The sequence below is a fragment of the Copadichromis virginalis genome, linkage group LG14 (assembly GCF_057382275.1).
Source record: "Copadichromis virginalis isolate Kocher_CV1m ecotype Utaka linkage group LG14, C_Virginalis_male_GT1.1, whole genome shotgun sequence".
NCBI classification, from domain to species: domain Eukaryota; kingdom Metazoa; phylum Chordata; class Actinopteri; order Cichliformes; family Cichlidae; genus Copadichromis; species Copadichromis virginalis.
In genome coordinates, this window is record NC_140631.1 from 14,419,135 (window position 1) to 14,432,239 (window position 13,105).

At 44.0% G+C, this 13,105-nt stretch overlaps 1 protein-coding gene across 1 annotated transcript; it reads right to left on the bottom strand.

The window, feature by feature from the left end:
* Positions 1–1,780: 1,780 nt before the first annotated feature.
* Positions 1,781–5,017, bottom strand: phox2a (paired like homeobox 2A). Its single transcript, XM_085478803.1, has 3 exons — positions 4,443–5,017; positions 3,163–3,350; positions 1,781–3,026 (listed from the first exon to the last, which is right to left on the bottom strand). The coding sequence occupies exons 1-3, from the start codon at positions 4,663–4,665 to the stop codon at positions 2,532–2,534; spliced, it is 906 nt and encodes a 301-aa protein (XP_085334929.1). The 5' UTR covers positions 4,666–5,017; the 3' UTR covers positions 1,781–2,531.
* Positions 5,018–13,105: the final 8,088 nt, after the last annotated feature.

Below are 13,105 nucleotides of genomic sequence, written 5' to 3' on the forward strand. Positions count from 1 at the left end.
AATCGCGCGTTTAACATTCTGTACCTCTTCCTTTAACAACAGTCCGTAAACCTTGACAGACTTCTGGGAGGGGAATGCTGTCCCGTTCTTGTCTGATATCAGATTCTGGCTGATCAGCAGTCCTTACTCTTCTGTCATAGTTTTTGTTTCATTGCTCCAGATGTTTGTTTGGGTTGTTTTTTGGTGTTTTTTTTTTTAATATTTGGTGAAAGTTCTGCTGGCAGGCCAGTACAGCACCTGCAGTCTTGCAGCAGTATGCGGTTTAGCATCATCCTGCTAAAATATGCAAGTATGGGAAAATATCTTCCTCTCTTTCATCCAGAGGATGCAGCATTTCACGTTTCAGTTTGTGATGACATTTTATATGTGCATTGTTCCCCTGAATCATCTTCACATGCAGCGTCTTCTTTGCACGATAGAGCTTTAACCTTTGTGGATGGCACGGTGCTCACAGATAATGATTCATGGATGTTTCTGAGCCCATGCTGTGATCTCCATGAGAGAATAAGGCCTGTTTTTATCCCAAGTTTCTCCAGATTCTCTGAATCTTTTGGTGATATTATGTGCTGTGAATGGTGAGATAGTAAAGTCTTCACAATTTTATGTTCAGGAAGATTATTAGAAAATAATTTTGCAATTTGTAGACTGGAGAATCGCCTCTCTAAGATGCTTTATTTTATATACCTGATCATCTTTTATTACTGACCTGTTGCCAATTAGCACAATTAGTTGCAAAATGTTCCTTCAGCTGTTTCTCTTTAGGACCACTGACTCTTCTAGCCTTTTGTTGCCCCTGTCCCAATTTTTTTGCGATGCATCGCTGCCATCAAATTCTCATTGAGCTCATATTTTATAAAATAGGCACAATTTAAACATTTCATATGTTTGTTTTTTCTATTCTGTTGTTAACTGAGATTGAGATTTGGAGATCATTGCATTCTGTTTTTATTTACATTTTACACAGCATCCCAACTTTTTTGGAATTGGATTTGTATGACAACCTGTATATGTTTGCACATAAAACACAACACTGTTATGGTGATGCCACACACAAGAAGCCAGACCACCACGCACGCCAGGTAATGCCTCCATAATGTAGATTTATTAGAATATTCAGAGTAGTGCTATAACATCTCATTCACTCGAGCTTTCTGTCAGTCTGTAGTTGTCGTTGACGCGTTGGTCCGTGAGACAGGCGCTCTGCAATGAAATGGATCTGTAAAGCAAAAAACCAAAAACAAAGCCTACCTAATATTTATATTACTAATTACAGAATTTACAGTCACAAAACTTTATGGGGCAGTTCAAATAAATGCGCAGGTTTCTCACTGACATAATAAAAATATTAAATACTTTTTTTTTCTTCCTCAGAAACCAGTGAGTTTCATCAAAATGCAATAGAGGTGATTTACAAGCAACTCTCGCAAGCTAAAAAAAAAAAAAAAAAAAAGGAAAGAAGAAACAAAATCTGAGTATTAATGCGGATACAGTACAAAACTCCATCTCTCAGTGTATTGCCAGATTACCCCACATGTCACCTATGGGAGAGAAACGTATGACTCGTAAGCCTGCTAAAGACCCTAACCCGGACTGCGACCTGCTGTACAAACTCATTTGTTCGCTTCAGTCCGGTCAGAGACGTCAGATATAATCAGGCTACAATCTGCTTTATTCCGAACAAAGAACGGGGGAGGAAGTAGCAGCATATGAACTAAAAATGGAGTCGAAACACCTTAAAGTCTCCAACTCTTTGCCTTGCAAAAGTCTGACAAACTGTTTGATAAAGGCATGATGGGACGGCGAGAGTGTGGGATTCTGGAGGACTTGATACAGTAAAGAAGGAGGGGAGAGCGTGAGGTGAACTGGGGATGTCTGGTCTAGACCCGGCAGGTCTAATTGGATTTTTGGGTGCCCCTGCTCTGCTTGGCAAAGAGATTTAGGGGGGAACCTATTCCAACTGGTGAAAGCCTGTGTGTCGGGGGGGCTTAGAGGAAGTTGTGCTTGAGGGTGAAAGTTTGCTTCCCCAGCAGATTTCGGAGTGTGATGTTTAGATTTCTGCTTTAAACTCGTACCTGACCGCCATACTCATCAGAGCTGCTGCCATGCACCACCGAGTTTGCTGCAGTGCAGTGAGTGTGGGAATGTAGGTGCACCAGACAGACCGAAAAGACGATGCAAATATGGACAGTTTAAGGGCCTGTATAGTTTACCGTTATTAAGTAAAGTATTTCTCTTTGTTTTATCGGAGAGTGAGAGTGGAGTCATTGCAGGAAAGGGAGGAAACTGCCCGTGTCAAGGTAGGTTTTACAGGTACAGTGTGGACTGTTGCATAATATTTTTGGACGGCAGATGGTGAGCAGACCTGTGATTTTATTTTCTGAGTCGGTAAGAGAAGAACTGAGAACCTTGCTGGACCACAGCAGACTACAGCAACGGATTCAGTGTTTTAATGGGCAAGTCTTGTCTCTCTCCACAAAGGCTAGAAACTCCTCTCGCTTACAGTTTGTTTCTCATTTGTCTTGCTCTGTTCTTCAGAACAGATTCGTCTTGATGGTGGGATTGGGTTTTCTGTGGAAAGAGGACAGAACTCCGGCAAAGGGCCCGGTCATACTGTCCGCTGGCTGCCAGGCCTTCAGAATCTCCTGAGTCTGGGCAGCGGGCTGCGCCACGGCCGGGTTGGAGGGCCCCAGACTGGACCAGCTGGGAGGCTTCAGCCCCTGGAGAACCGGAGAGCTGGAGGTGTTGGTGTAGCTGCTGTTGGCAGGAGCCGGACTGGGGCTCAGACTGGCAGGGCTCCCCAAGTTTCCATTGGCTGAGCCCGGCAGGGAGGCCGTGCTGTCAGGTGTGGGGCTACAGGTGGACTCTTTAGACTCATCATCATCTGATGAAGATCTTGGCTCCCCGCCCTTTTTCCCTCCAGAGCTGTTGTTGCTGCTGCTGCCTGTGGTGCCAGCAGAGCTGTTGGCTTTGGCGTTGGCTGCACGCTCCTGCTTACGGAACTTGGCACGTCTGTTCTGAAACCACACCTGACAGAAACACACATACACAGGTGAAGACGGGGCATTAGGCGGATACACAGTTTTATTTGTTATATAAGTGTCAGACGTCCTGACTTTCACTTCATTTCAGTCGTGCTGAAGATTTAAAAGCCTGATGGCACACCTGTACTCGGGCCTCGGTCAGGTCTATCTTCAGCGCCAGCTCCTCCCGGGTGTAGATGTCCGGGTAGTGCGTCTCTGCGAACACGCGCTCCAGCTCCTTCAGCTGGGAGCTGGTGAACGTGGTCCTGATGCGCCGCTGCTTCCTCTTCTCGTTCAGGCCAGATGGGTCCGAGAAGAACTTGTAAGGGACTGAAAGGGAACAATTGTTTCCGTTTAATAAAATTGTTTTTTTTTTTAATAGGGCTAAACTAGCGCGTAAAACTGCGGAGGCCGAGCACTGAGTCGCAGAGGCCACGAAACATTTCACGCCTCATCTCGCCGCATTTTTTTTCATTTAACTTAAAAAAAAAAAAAAAAAAAAATATATATATATATATATATATATATATATATATATATATATATATATTTTTTTTTTTTTTTTTTTTTTTTTTTTTTTTTTTTTTACGTATATTTTTGTTTTGTAAAAAAGTTTTGGGAAATTTTCTGTTCTTAAAATAGTTATTAAAAATAAATAAAAAATAGCTCTTGTAAGGTTACTGAATAAGGAGGATTAATTGATTAATTGGTTTTAAACCCATCCGTAGCTGACATCTGGCCACACCAACCCGGACTCCGGGAGGCTGTACAATCGGTTGATTTATAATAAAATGTTTAGTGGGAAAAATCCATTAACTGTTTGTTTATTCTCTTTTTTTTTTAAAGTTATTAATACCCATTTTTAAGTGTTAACCATTCTTCCTTACTGAAAAAAAATAAATCAAAATCACCTTGTTATAAGCTTAAATAAGCCGGGTTATTGGATTAATTTATACAGAGTTTTGCCACAAAAATAATTCGCCGTCTAAGATTGTTAATGCAAACAGAAACTATAAGATTCTCCAGCACTTTAGTCAGTTAAAATCCACAGACACTGCGGAACAACAAACATTAATTACTTGTTTAAATAATGATATAATTATCCCCGCTAAAAATAAAGAATGATTCGCCTTTTCTATTGTTATTATTATTATTGTTGTTGTTATTATTATTATTATTATTATTATTATTATTATTATTATTATTATTATTTCATCATCATCTCCTTCATAAGCATGATATTTAATTAGTCATTTCCACTAAAATAAAGATAGTTTGGAAAAAGGCCTCGGGTTTAAAATTTGTGTCATATAAAAAGTTAAATATGATCATATATTTCGCCCTTCTCTTGCCGATCTTTTGGTGTCTTAATGAAATCTTGCGGAGACCTTGAAACGGGAACACAAGGAGAGGTTCCTGTACCTGAGGAGTAAGGTGTGGGCTGGTGCTCTCGCAGGGCTCCCAGCGTGCAGCTGGTCGTGCTGAGGGGAGTGCAGCCAGGGTTGGAGAAAGGGCCGCTCCGGATCGGGTTGTACTGGAAGGAGCTGGCCTGACTGCAGGAGCTGAAGTCCGCGTAGGCCGACGCTTCCATGGCTGCCATGCAGGAGTCATAGGAGTTCAGGTATGAGTAATCCATCTTATACATGGAGGTCAGCCGGCGCAGACACCGGTCTGTGAAGAAGTGCGCTGGAAACTCGGGACAGGGCGGCTTCAGTCGGGTCTGAGGCTGCTGTTAGTTTCTGGGATTGCTGTGAGTCGTTTAAACCAGTCAGAGTTGGACTTTTTTCTCCAGAATCTCCTGACGCGGTTGGTTTGTTTCTCCAGGCTTTTGTGGGCTTTAAGGTTTGTATGTCACCGTCACGCGGCTGGTAAGTAATCCAGATGTTTTCTCTGCAGCTCCGCTCTCTCTCCCTACTCTCCCCTCTCTCTGTCCGTCTCTTCGGCTCCCCTCCCTGGACTGAGGTTCGCTCTGCGCTCGCGCTCCGTTTGACAGCGCGCAGCGGCTCGCGCGCTGTTTATAATAAACTTGGCAGAGCGCGAGACAATAGCGAAGGCGGTGGTCTTGTTTCCATGACAATGCCACCAGTGAGCGAGCACGGACACGGACAGCCCCCCTCCCCTCTGCTCCCCTCCCACCGCTCTCTGCACCGCCCACGCGGCCCACAGCATCGCGAGCTAGCAGGTGTCAGCGGAGTTAAATCGCGCGCGTCTAAAAAGAATTACAGCGCGCTATAACGCGCGTGCATCCTTAATCGGACGTTTGTGATTCCGGTGAGTTCAGAGTTTTTCTTTCAGCCGTAATGTGACCAAAACCGAACGTCTCTGTTTCAGAGTTTTACTGACGCGACACTACAATCAGTGTTTACGTCATAGTAATGGCCTACCTGTGGCCTGGGCGAACACAGGTGTTACTAATGAAATTAATGTAGGTGCTTAGCTTAATTCATTCCAGCTGTTTGAATGAAAAATTCAGCTGGTGAATAAAGTTTACAGGTGGAAATTATTTGAACAACTAAATGAATACATTTTTATTCATTTTTTACTCCTAGCTATACTTTGAAGCCACTCGCTCTGAAAAAACTTGGACCTTACAGAATATGCATGATCGCTTTGGAAACCTTGTCTGTGATTTTTATTTATTTATTTATTTATTTAGGATGGGTCTTCTAGGAACTAAAGTAAAGCACGAATGTAGCCAAACAACACATCAGGCCTACAAGCTTGGAAACATTTTATTTTTAAAACATGAATACAAAGAAGCTAATTTTATAAAGAAAATGTGCGCCGTGCTTGAGAAACACACCCTCGGGATAGACATCCTCGCTGTTCTGGGAGGTTCTAGTGAAGCGTTTTTTGCGATATTAAGACATATGTGACGACTTTAAGCCATAACGGTCTGCTTAATATCGTCACAGGCGACTGAAATATGCACAAACAGATTCACCCCCCAAATAATAATAATAATAATAATACTAATAATAATAATAATGCTCCATAACCGGTCAATAGTGTCCCTGCGAGCTCCTGGAACCATCCGCGGCTCAGCCACAGAAGTCTTTATGTGAGGGGAAACGTCCAGATGTGACGGTGATTGGTGAGATTAAAAGCTTTGATTTGATTCCGATCACTTTTACGGAGATGTCACCAGAGTGAGCGTCAGTTTGATGTATAGGACTAGAGAGGGAGCTGGCTGCGGAGACAACCGAGCAACCACGACAGGCTAACCATAAACGCATTGAAGCTTCATAAATTGGTTTAAGTTTATTGTTCGGTGTCATACAATGTGATAAGTCATATCCCACACGGCCCCCATTACACAGACACACGCGCGCACAAACGGGGAGGCTTTGAAACCGGCAGGCAGGCAGACGCGCGCGCGCTCCACGTAGCTGCCAAATGTGCATGGTGCCATTTTTAAAAAGAGGGGGTTTCTCGCTGCTTTTCGTGAAATTAACACGTATTTCATTAGTTCTAGCAAATAATAAAATCCACAAACCAAAATTAGGTTTTGCGTGTACGCGAGGAATTAATTAAGTTTGGCCTGCGTGCACGCATAAAAATGTCTCAACGTGCGCGCCCTGCCTTCCTTTGACCACAGGCTGCACACGCTGCAGCTGCTCCTGATGATGATGCTGTTGATGCTCCTTAATGACATTAACCCGCTGCACACGCGCGCATGCGCGCATTCGCCTCTCCGCGTTCGCTTAAACTACAAATAAGCGACAATAATCAGATTTGTTTACGGTGTTTATCGTGTGATGGAGTTCGAGGCGGGGCGGCGCGCGGGGCTAGTTGTGTTCAGATGCTAGATGCTGCCTGAACATCACAGATGAGGCCCGCACGAGACAAACAAGTCTGAGGCCGCTGATTTGTCATTACAGGGACCCAAATCTTTTTTCTTTTTTTGTTTAATACGATTTTATTTTATTTACGATTTTTTTTCTAGGAATTGTTAAACTCAAAGACTTATCAAAATCACCGATTTAATGCACATTTGAAAATATTTGGGGCATCGCCGTCACAAAGTATCGTTACGCATTCGTTACAGCTCAGTGCAGCTGGTACACGAAGGTCTTTTTGACTTCAGGAGAAAGACTTTACATATGATATTAATAAAGAAAAAAAGTTAATTATGGACCACTTCATTTATTGCTTCGTGTGTGCGTCACAACACTTTATACGATTTTCAAATCCTTAAACAAAATCACAGCGAACCTCCTTAACGCGTGAACTAACAGGGATAACCTGCATCAACCCTTATAACATTTAAGGCACTTAAATAAATACAGCCCTACATTGTGTGAGTTTTTCTTTCCTCTGTTGGATTTCCACATTAACCGGTCAGCTCCCAGGCCTTCCATTTGTTGTATGTCCGCTTTTCTCTTTGCTGGGTTCAGAGGTGAGTTTACCGAGAAACTTAAACAGTTTCAAAGTTAAACTCTCCAGGGTCGTTTCTGCCTTCCAAAAAAAAAAAAAAAAGCGCAGCCAGGAACGACCCTAGCTCTCCCGCTTTTAAACCATTTAAACTTTAATCCCTTCAAAGAAGGGACCGGTCTCTTCCAGGCCGCTAATCCGCCCTATAGTGCTCCGGCGCAGGGGGAGACTTCTCTGCTGCGAAGGCTTTAACTTTGGACTTTTACATTCATGGGGCGATTTTTAGGAAACAGTTACGGGGAGCTTTGGCATTCATGGCGTCTGAGTCAACAGAGGGGGCACACAATGGTCCCCTAGAGGCTCCTGAGAGCCCCCGAGAGAGGAACCCCGACTATAAGGATTATAGGCCCGTGGGTTATTAGGGAAAAGCGAATGAAGGCCCGTAGCGTGCTGTCTGTTTGTGAGCAGAGTATGACTGACTCCTTTCAGCGACTGATTGGTAACATTATCTGGTAATAAACATTCAAATTACCGATGATAAAACTGTAAATGACAGCTCTGCAAAATAAAATAGAATTAAATAGAATTGAATTTATTGCTGAAGCTGAAGCTATCATTTTTAATGCGCTAACCTCGAAGTCTATAATAATTATAATAATAATAATAATAATAATAATAATAATAATAAAATCGTAATAATTGTATTTCAAGGTTTCATGGGAGAAGTTTTAAAGCCCAACCCAATCACTTCATGTTCTCAGTGAGGGACTTACTGAGGTCACAAAATGACCCAGAGCGCATTAACCTGCATGTTTTCTTTTGTTTTGCTTGCTTCTTCTTCTTTCTTTTTTTTTTTTTTTTTTTAAATTCAGGCCACATTAATTGTCCTGTCTGCCCGCTAAAGGGGGATGATCCGCAGAGAGATTAAATTCTCGGCGTTTCTTTTTTCTGCTCCCGTCTTTCCTGCTGCTCTAATTCCTTGTGATGGTCTTCCTGCCCTAACGACACCGACTGGAGCTCTGCAGGGCTGCATGCAGATTGGCCTTAACGAAGAGGGCGGTCGGAAACTCGTGTGTGCGCCTTGTTGGCGGTGATGGCGCACGGATGAAAAGGGCGGCCTGTGTGATGGATGGATGGATAGTCTTGAAGGAGAGATGGAGAGGTGTGTGGGTAGAGACGGGGGGAGAAGGGGTCAGTGAAGGATGGGACAGCGGCGACACTGGCGTGATGAAAAGCCACCCGGGAGGCCCAGTCCGGTTTCTGTCTCTGTGACAGGCGGCGGGTCTGATATCCAAGCGAGGCTGTCAGTCAGAGAGGGAGACTGCCAGGTCCATCCATCCATCACCGAAGCTCAAAGAAGAACATGTCCCATGTGCTCAAAGCAGTTTTCTTGCTCCAGACTCAGGCAGCTATTGATTCGCAGGTCTGGATATTAACCTCCTCTTTGTCGAGCTTTGAAAAAGAGCTGTAATGCTCGAATAAAAGCAGAGATTACACTATTTCATCGACTTAACTGAAGTCAGTGCCAAGGTCCAGAGTACAATAAATATTACACTACATGATGTGAGCATAGCTACATCCAGCTGATGGCTGTGCACCAAGAGAAATGCTTTTTTAGGCAGGCGATAACCCTCCTTCACTGCCTGGTTTAGGGTGACCAGGTGCCCGTCTTTAAGTTTTACTGCACGGCATTTTTAGTCCTCCTCCTCCTGCAGGACATGCGGTTTTCTAAAGTCTGGATTTTACCCCGAACTATCAGAAAGAAAAAAAAGAGCCAACTGGCCACTAGAGTTTTTCCGTTTCCCCCCCTTTGTTTTAGCTTGTTATCTTCATTGTCAAGATATTTCTTTATCTTTATTTTGCAAAGTAGAAAATTTGGTGAGAATGAAGCAGCATGCATGTGATAACTGGCTAAAAATGACTGAAATTGTCAGATATGAGTCAAATACGTTCTGCCAATCTATGGCTGCATCCCCACTGAAACCCAGGATATACAGGAGTATATAAAACCATTACATGATACCATGAGAGCAAACTTCAGCTTCTTTTTCTATTCTTCTTGTTTTTACTTAGCAAGAGAGTTGGTAAACGGGTCCCACATTTAGTTTGTTGGGATCTGGTCACGTTGACCTGATTTAATGGGAAATTACACGCGGATTAATGTAATCGTTTCAACAAATATTCACAATTCTGCTTTTAAAGGAATGTGTTGCAGTAAATCGTTGTTTTTAATATGAACACTTATCTGTAAAAATAAAAGTTAGTGTGATTTAAAACGTGCGTGGGTTCTTTGGACAGAAGTCTACGCGCGTTGTATCACCAAGTGTCTCCATATTTTTAAATACTCAGCTGCTAACTGAGCAATCATCTGTCTGTAGCTCTTTGTCCCTATAATTCTAAATGTCCCAACAGTGATTTATGTAACTGATAATCAATCAATCAGTGCATTGTTTTGCCTTTGGTAAAGAGTACTTCTAGGATTTTCAGGATTCGTGATTATTGTTATTTACTTTTGTATTTTTCCCCCATTTGCTCATAATGTGACTGTGTAGTCAAAACGGCCGAGCAGCTGGTCTGCTACCTGCAGTGTGACTAAAATGTGTCGTGTCATCGCTCCTCTTAAGATCCTCTTCCCTCGGAGGTCGATTTGATTGCGGATAAAATAAAATCAGAGCTCGCGGATCCTGCCGTTAACATCGGCCTGCGTTTTCACGGCCGCAATCGAGGCTGGCGGTGTGCACATTTGATTTGCAAGGTGATGGATGAGAGACGGAGCTGGATGGGAGGGGGTTGGTGGGCCCCCCCGGGTGGGGGTCTCCGCATATCAGTCCCCAATTACCCGAATATACCGTGACGCTCCGGCGAGAGACGATAGCGCGCGTCTAACTGCGTTAGAGAGGCAGCAAGTTACGGTTAAGTCCTCAGTCAGCCGGTGCTTGTGTGCTAGATCACAATCACAGTCTGGTGTGGAGTCTACTCTAGAGGAGAAAATAGATCTAATAAGAATATAGTCAAATAGTTTTGAAATATTAAATCGAGCTAATTTTCAGTGCGCATTGTCCCATTTATGTGGCGAGTGCAGTGAGTAAACAGGCCGAGAGGTAAAGACATGGCTCCTTAATTAACTGCACCGCTACTGACAAAGATCTGTGCTTTGTCTTCATATGACGGAAAATGGCTTCATAAAATCTGAATTTTTGCGCATAAAATGTTCGCACAGGTGGAAAAACCACAGGGTGCTAGTAAGTGCACTAAAAAAAGCAGCATATTCGTTTAGATACCCGGTGGAATTTGGCGCAGCACACTCAGAAATCCACGTTCTTGTCAGGTTCTAGTCCGACTGGGACAGATTGAGACAAACCTTTATGAGCCAAAAATGGCTGTCCGGCACAAAGGCTCATCAGGACGGAGTTGCCAAAAAAAAATAGCCTCGAAACATGGCCATTAATTTTAACCCATCACATTACGCTCATTATTATTTAAGTCCGCTCTAACCTGAAGTGAACGCGCATTCATCAGGCAGAATATGACGCAGAGCAGCTGCGGTTATTCACAAGCTGCGTACACCTCTGCTGCAGCACCAGACCTGTATTATCCTAATGGATAACGGCATGTTACTTAAAAAAGAAGCTTTTTAGGATAAAAACCAGGTCCCGGGAGACCGCATACACACACATACGCACACATACACACAGATACAAGCACACCACAGCTGGAGCGGCGAGGGATGGCCGCGCGCAGGAGAGCTTCTCCAAACACACTAATTAGATCTCGAGCTCTGGCCCCGCGCTCTGAAAGCAGCCCAGCGGCGGGGCGCGCGGAGCTGTGGAAAGTTAATTGAATTAAATTCCCTCTAAACTAATTAGGCTGCAATCTGCCACGCGAGCTGTCCCTGAGCAAGGTTCGAATTAGGCGGAATGGATTTGTTCCTTTTCTTTAAAAGAAAGGAGGACAGACTGGTGTGTGTGTGTGTGTGTGTCAGAGATGGGTTTTTTTTGGTGGGGTCCTTTATTTGTCTTTTATGCTAATTCTCCCAGGGGACTGTCACGTGATTGCTTTACGGTAACGGGCCGGTGCGAGCATCCCTTCCACCGAACCCTCCACGGCGTCAGGGGTTAACAGGAAGAGACCCGGCAGTGTTACTTTAACGAACATGCGAGGTCCGGTACTGTGCTGGCAGTGGTAACTGCGCTGCTTTGCATGAATGGGGAGCATCTTCAGACTAAGAGCTGAGTGGACTGAGGTAGCCTAATGGAGGTGAAATCGATCGCTTTCCTAGGGGAGCACAATGAGCGAGGGCAGGAGAGGCAGAGATGAGAGAAGCGCGGAGGGACACGGATGAAAATCCCCCGTTAAGAGCAGGGACAGATATGATAATTGGAGAGCCGCTAGTAGTCGTTTATCATTCACCACCTCCACCTGGCTGCTGCTGGCTGAGCTTCAGTGAATTAGAAACTCTCTGTGTAAAAGCTTTATCCTGGACAGCAACGTGCAGTCCATGCTGGTGGGTTCTTGTTGTTTTGTTGTTGTTGTTGTTGTTGTTTTTGAACCCCAGAGCTACCAGGAGCCCCTCCACATGCACATCTTCCCTTGTAACCCCTCCCCCACAGGTTTACCTTTTGTATCTCGCCTGCATCTTGGACTTGTGTCCATCTTTATGAGCAGCAGGAAGTGGGAGAGATGGACAGATGGGACAGACAAGGAAGAAGGAAGGGGGGAGAGAGAGAGAGAGAGAGGAAGGTGGAGAAGCAGGAGGCAGAGGAAGGCTTGAGTGAGGGAAATGCAGCGAGATAGCGGGAGAGGGAGGTTAGGACGATGGAGGGCCAGGTTTCTGTTTCTCCATAATCTAATCAGAGAAATGGCAGCAGTCAGAAATAGCCTGACAGACAGACTAAGAGCGTCTTCTCTTTCTCCTCCTCTTCTTATTCTTGTCTTCCTCCGGGGAGGGTAAATGGATACACACACACACACACACACACACACACTTTCCCCCTTCCTAAAACCATAAAGTGTAGATGTGTTTGAGGGTTATAAGAGATGAGAAAAAGCCTGGAGGTATCACAGCAAAACCTGATCTACAGTCCAGATGAAGCCACTTAAAGTCTCACTTAAAAACACAAAAAAAAACCCTCTGCTGGCCTGTTGCTGTTTTGTCTGTGGGTGTCAACAGTTTAAAGGCATCGGCTTCATGCAGATGACATTTGAGGCATTTGGCAGTTCATTTTTAGCACAACCCACAGTTTATACAACCACAGAGTAATCTTAGATTCGTGAGTGGTATGGTATCTCCCCCACCAACCCACATGCTTCACACTGATGAATGACTGGGAGGTGGGTGGTAAAGAAGGCATCAAAGAGAGGAGAGAATATTCCCCCTTATTTCAGCTCAGAGGAGGCACACACGAAATCTTTTGAGGAGTCAAAGCAACCAAATCGTGACAACAAAATTTTCAGCTAAAATCTGTATGCTCTTTTGATTTCTTCTATCCTAAAGTATACAGAGAGGCAGTTCAGAGAGCTTCTAAGAGACATTTTAGCCTTTAAACAGTGGCGATTTTAACAAATGTACAAAATGAAAAAAAATTCTTTTGATAAATGCATTTTTAGCATAAACACAGAGACATCTTCACCTTTCCATCTTTGTGCACCAGTATGACAGATTACAAAAAGTGCTGGAAGCTGCAAATATTCTGTGTTACTCTTGTTGAAAA

Excerpts from the sequence above, each read along its gene's own strand:
- phox2a (XM_085478803.1), bottom strand. The coding sequence starts at position 4,665 with ATGTATAAGATGGATTACTCATACCTGAACTCCTATGACTCCTGCATG. Across the intron at positions 3,351-4,442 it reads GCCCACACCTTACTCCTCAG|TCCCTTACAAGTTCTTCTCG; the intron begins GTACAGGAACCT and ends GTTCCCTTTCAG. Across the intron at positions 3,027-3,162 it reads TGACCGAGGCCCGAGTACAG|GTGTGGTTTCAGAACAGACG; the intron begins GTGTGCCATCAG and ends TGTTTCTGTCAG.